At 35.8% G+C, this 6,000-nt stretch overlaps 1 protein-coding gene across 4 annotated transcripts in view; it reads right to left on the bottom strand.

Moving 5' to 3' along the window:
* Window positions 1-1,767: 1,767 nt before the first annotated feature.
* LOC105459581 (membralin) overlaps window positions 1,768-6,000 on the bottom strand; it is a 51,295-nt gene continuing 47,062 nt past the window's right edge. For 2 of the 4 annotated variants that reach the window (XM_011705739.1, XM_011705740.1), the window contains exon 13: window positions 1,768-5,226. In XM_011705739.1, coding sequence (XP_011704041.1) covers window positions 5,039-5,226 — 188 coding nt within the window. In that variant the 3' untranslated portion in view covers window positions 1,768-5,038. Of the gene's footprint in view, window positions 5,245-6,000 lie in introns of all 4 variants that reach the window. The other 2 variants (XM_011705741.1, XM_011705742.1) reach the window with 2 other exon arrangements.

Genomic DNA, 6,000 nt, shown 5'->3' with positions numbered 1-6,000 from the left:
TATCGGTGATGAATTAGTCAAATAGTATATTTGTGAATTTTCGTTAATAAATTAAGAATACCCTTTATGACAATTTCTCGTATCGAATATATCTGTCTCCATTTTATGAAATATTAAATTATATATTAAGAATAGAAAATCAAAGCAGGAAATTGTGATTAAAAATATGAAGGCATGAATAGTGCAATGATTTACTTTTTTCTCTTCTGTATTCGTACAGCACCTTACCTTATAAAAAATCAAGAAAATTAGTATTTGTTTGTTTTCTTCATGGTCTTTCGAATTAGAATGCAAAAAAAAATCAGCTCTAACTTGCTCCTACTGGTCCGTGGAAGTGCGTCTCTCGCGGCTATCGCCGATATGATTCCGACGGGAAACCTATCCAGTGGCAAGCGAAATGGCCGAGGATGGGAGGAAGAGGGGAAAAGGGAGAGGGACAGTCCCGAAGAAACAAAATGACAAGAGAGAATGAGACGGAAGAAAGAAAAAAATAAGACGCGGACGGAGGGAGGGAAAAGAGAAACACGGAGCGATCCGTGTAGGTTCGTCCATGTAGGGACAGAAGGCAGCCCTGCGGGCAGCCAATCAAATAAAGTAGTCCGAGGTTGCTTTGCCGGATGCAAATTTAGCCCCTGTGGGCTTTCTGTTTCCATCCTCTTCCTCCGTCTCTTCCCGCTCTGCAACTGTGAGCTGAGTCTCTGCACGAGTTTCCGGGACACGCGGAAGTGGCCCTGTAGCCGTTCATCGATACACAACATACTATACCCTTCTGCTTCTCCTTCGCGTCTGTCTCACCCTTTCGCCGGATTATTCATTCACCCTTTCCAATTTCGATCGTCGAAAAATCGCTATCACATAGGAGTCATGGGACACATATAATCAATGCTCACGCGCTTACATGCAGCTTATATGTCAAATCTTGTTATGTGAAAAAAAAAACTTAAGAAAAATATACATGCATAATTAATTATATGATTTAATTGCTTTATGTTCACGTACGATGAGAATATAGATTTTCTAATTACTTTCCATTAAGAAAGAAATGATCGCAACGGTATAACAATAAATTCCATGACAAAGAAGATATAGAGTCGTGATAATTACTAAAGAAAATGCTATACGCACGCGCGACAAGATTATACATCTTTGAAATATTAAGCTCGAATGCGGCACCAATGCAGCGTGGTCGATGTACCCAGTACGTGTACCATACAACGGAATAGCGATACAACAGAACGGAGGAGAGCTCGAGCAACGAATCGGATCGCGATGCGACTCACTCCTAATTATGTCTTAATGAAAATAAATCGCTACATTTGTAGGAGTGTCGTGTCTCTTTGGGCATTTCCACGAATCGCCCGTACCTCCATCCTTCGCCCACGCAGTTCGTCTTCCCCTCCCCCTCCCCTTCTCTCTCTCTCTCTCTCTCTCTCTCTCTCGCTTCTTTTTCCGCTCTATCGTGTTATCTTCGTACTCCACGCCACCTGTTTGATTCCCTCAAAGGGATACCAGTGTCTATTTGTCTATTTCGGTTTGTCCCGTCCTCCCCCGCCAATCCCATCCACACGACTTGGACGGAATCCAACACAGTTCTCCCCATCCGCTGCGCATCCGCCTTACGTTCCAAGTTGAACAATCAATTTCAATTTCGCAAGAATCGCTTTTAAATCTCGAATTTGCCGTACTGTTCGAAGCAATGCGATAGTATAGGGATGAGATGAGTTCCGTAAGTTAAACGTCGAATCGATAATAAATCAAGACGAAACATAGAATAAGATCTCTGCATTTATTTATAATCTAATGATAACAGCAGCAATAGTAGTACAATAGGGATAATAATAACAATATTATTTGATAATATATACAACCAAAAGAAATAGATACGATATATAAATAATGGAAAAATATATTTTACAGAAGCGCTCGTCTACAAATGTGACTCGGGAAACAAAAAAGCAATTGGGAGTTTTACAGTCGTTTTAATATTTTTAAATAATCTTCTTTCTTTGAGCTTCCTTGAATCTGTCTTAAGGTGATTCTTTAGTAAATCGAGTTATTTTAGAAATGACCACTTTTTTTTTATAAAGTGAAGTTAAAGTACCGAAATTGACATGTGCAAAATTTTAGGTAATTTTGATAAATCGAGTTATTTTTTAAATGTCCAATTTTTATTATATAGTGAAGTTATATAGTGAAGTTGAAGTATGAAACTTGACATGTGCAAAATTTTAGGTTTTAAGTTAACGATGAAATAAGAGGAAAAAATGTTGAAAATTTAACTTACAATTAGTGACAGATTAAACTCGGAGACGCTTTTTTGACTAACTTTTAATACAAACGTTGTTTTAGATTTCTCTAAAAAACGAAATTATACTAGTTTTAAAAAATTACGATTTTAATGGTCACAAAAAAGTAATAATAGGTCAACGGCTATTCTGAAAAGATATTTAATATTGAACTGGCAAAATATCGCATAATCTCGCTTGCAATGTACATTGTACCTCACTTTCTTATCCTCGTTTATTGTCGCGTGGAGCAGCAATATCGTTTGTTTCATATTATTTCATTAGATATAAACGTAATTTTAATATTTTATCCAAATTATACAAATATTTGAGATTTTAGATGGACCCTGGTGAGGCACCCGAAATTTTTGGCACTTTTATTAAAGAACCACCTTAATTGAGCACATTTGTACAATTCCGCGCAATTGTTTTTTCTTTTTCTTTGTTATTATGTCATTCGACGGAATATCGCTTGGCTAACAATCATAGTACCATTTATAGTACGCTGACATATGCCAAGATCGATAAATTACATAACAATATGCGATAAATATATACGCACCATTTGTTACTAACGTCGGTCTTCAATGCATGTACTAGTTTGTCTCGTTTTTCCTTCTTTTTTAAATTGTTTCAATATTTCATACATGTCACAGTTTTACATAATAAAAAAAAAAGACATGCCATTTCGCTTGCCAATGATACATAGTATATATCACTAAATGTCACAAGTCTCTGGAACGAACAAATTATATAGTGTAATAGTGTAAACTTACACTAAACGATTATCATTAATCTTTAAGTAACCAACGCATCAAGGTGGAAAATGCGACATCGGCGATTCCGTCTCAGAAGCGGTTTCTTTCGCAATTTATGTTTTCGATCTCTTCTCATTTTCTTTATCATTCGCAACGTTTTATCATTCCAGCAGATGGCAACTTAATTTAATTAGTTAAATCCGCGTGAAACTAATTGATTAATTATAAAATAGTGAGTTAAAAACATTGCGCGAAACATTCGAAAAAGATCCCAAATACGCTATAAAATATATGAATAAAAGAAAATAGGAGTATATAGTATTGATTCTATTGGTTTTAATAACTCGCTATGTTGTTATATGAACATAGCGTTGTCATTCGAATGACTTACTACTGACAATGAGCGTGAGATTAGATACGTATGAATTTATACTAAGAAAATTCTTCAGCCAAACAGTTTTTTACATCATTACACGAGTATTTAATGATTTCAAAATGTTCTATTCCATTATCTCTCTATCAAGTCATCTAATTGAACGAACACAATCGAGCATCAAAAAGTTAAATTATTAAGAAAAAAAAAAAAGAAAGCGCTGCGACCTTAATAACCTTTGTGTATGATTTTACTTATTTTTGTTATGTCGATTGAGCTGACATTATTGACATAATTAATACATTCATCATAGCATAAACCGAAGAAATTGCCTTATCCTCTTTAATGGCCCGATCTTTATTTAACACAAAAATTTACATGCGAGTATACTTGCTACCTATTATCTTATCTCTATTCCGATAGATTGTAATGTATGTATAGAACAAATGAAAAAGGGAATAGAAAAAATATTCAGAGGCATCCTGATTATTGCGCTGAGAAACTGCAATCTTGGCGGTCTCGCCGACAGGTGCTTCCCTAACATTTTCAAGAGACGAAGAGTGCAGAGACAAGTGCGAACAACAGTTCCATGTTTAACTATCTCGCTGTAAGGATTTGTGCAAAAAATTATTCGGCAAACATTTTCAGGGCATCCCAATCAATTTCAATGTAAATCTTGAAAATCTTGAAAATAATTTCTTGTAATCTTCGAGTAATTTTGTAGTCTTTATTACGGTTAGAAGCTCGATAAAAGTAATAATTGCAGATGTTTTCTATTTTAACCATGTTTGTATTACGTTTGCGGGATGCAAACGTAAAAATTTGACAATCGAATCGAGTGAGTGAGATAGAATAAATACGTAGAAGAATTACACAGAACATACATATAAAAAAAAACATGCCTGGAATTATTCATTTCATGCAATAAGAGAAATATCATATTTACAAAAGTAAACAAATTAACAAAAATCTTGAGATTATCCGCAAATATGCGTTTCAGTCGGAAGATAATATTTATTGTAATATATTTTCCATTTGTGTCTAACGTATCTTTCAACAAATAAGTACAAAGTTTTTTTGTATCATGACGTTAAATATAAGACAACCTTACAGAATATATTGCATTAAAAATTATGTATTATATTACAAGGAACAATTAATAAAATTAATTCACGTACAAAGGCGATAAATTAAAAACACTGTACCTTATTGTTTTCAAAATTACATTCATAACAGCTAACTTTGCTATTATATGACCTCTAACTTGCTTAACTTGTAACGAATCTAACATTGAAACGTGTAACTGCATGAAATTCGATCCCTGATAATCCCCCTATATTACTCCCATTGAAAATTTGTTCTCATAACTACGTCGCTGTATAAATCTTTGCCTCTTCGTCCACTGGGTTTGAATCTCGAAGCGTGATACCTTATATATGTATTTTCGAAGAATCGAACACATACTTTGTTCATTCTCTTATAGAGAGACCGTATTACTTTGTAGTTAAGTTCCGTGACAAAATAATTGCGCCGATTTTCTACGAAAGGAAGTCGACGAAAGCAGTTATGTGGAAATGATACATTCTGTGCTCTAACTGTCACGCAGTTGGCATGGTCAAAGTCTAATGCTCTTTCTTGTCTTCGACAGACACTTCCTTACGTACCACGTCGGCCGACTCGATGACCTCGAAACCTTCGGAGGACGAAGTATCGGTGAGCGAATTCGTAGCTCCGGACGCTGAGGGAGCCGCTTCCGTCTCTGCAATGGAAGTCGATGTGGCGAATCTCACTGTCGTCGTGTCCTCCGACACTGCGATTTAACGCAAGACTGTTCTTTATTTTTATTATGTACCGGATGCCATGAAGAAACTTTTTAAAATATATCATTTATATCACTTTAAAGACGGCACAATTTAGATAACAAATATCCGTAATAAAAGTCAAACGGTCGGTGTGGTATAAACGTGATGCAGCGCGCAACTGTAAGTCAAACCGCAGCTGTAAACAAACTGGTTTCCGACGTAACGCTCGCGCGCGCGTTAAAACGATTATCGATTATCCGAGCCACGAACGCGAAACGAGAGGTGAAATTAAAAGCCCAGAAAAATAATCAGTGCTAGTTGGATCGTTCGAATTGAAACACGATAGCGCGGTATCGCGTGCCAAACTATGTAGGCGCTCCAAAGTGACGAGTGTCAGTGACACAGGATCTACAAAGTGCTCATTCAAAACTCTAAACCGGTGAAACGCGCGCATTTCGCGAACCGGCACGCGGAATGCGTAATCACAGAATTATTGACGATTACAATACGTTATACGATATCTCAAAAATTACTCAAACATATTTCTCTCAATATCGGGTTGAATCCCCATCAAGAATCATTTTTCTATCGGCCTGTCGTTCAAACGTATAGCTTTTCTCATCGTTCTCAATGATGTATAAATTCTAATATGCTTCGTAAAGCATAAATTCACTCGGCGAAAGTGCAAGCGTCATAGAGAAAAAAAAGTTTTTTTTCCTATTATTGTATAAAAGATGAAATAGGTATACGCGTATATGTAATTAAATGTACCATTTTAATTT

Source organism: Wasmannia auropunctata, unplaced genomic scaffold, assembly GCF_000956235.1.
Source record: "Wasmannia auropunctata unplaced genomic scaffold, wasmannia.A_1.0 LD334183.1, whole genome shotgun sequence".
NCBI classification, from domain to species: domain Eukaryota; kingdom Metazoa; phylum Arthropoda; class Insecta; order Hymenoptera; family Formicidae; genus Wasmannia; species Wasmannia auropunctata.
The sequence above is the reverse complement of the archived record's forward strand: the minus strand, read 5'-3'. Positions and strand labels throughout refer to the sequence as shown.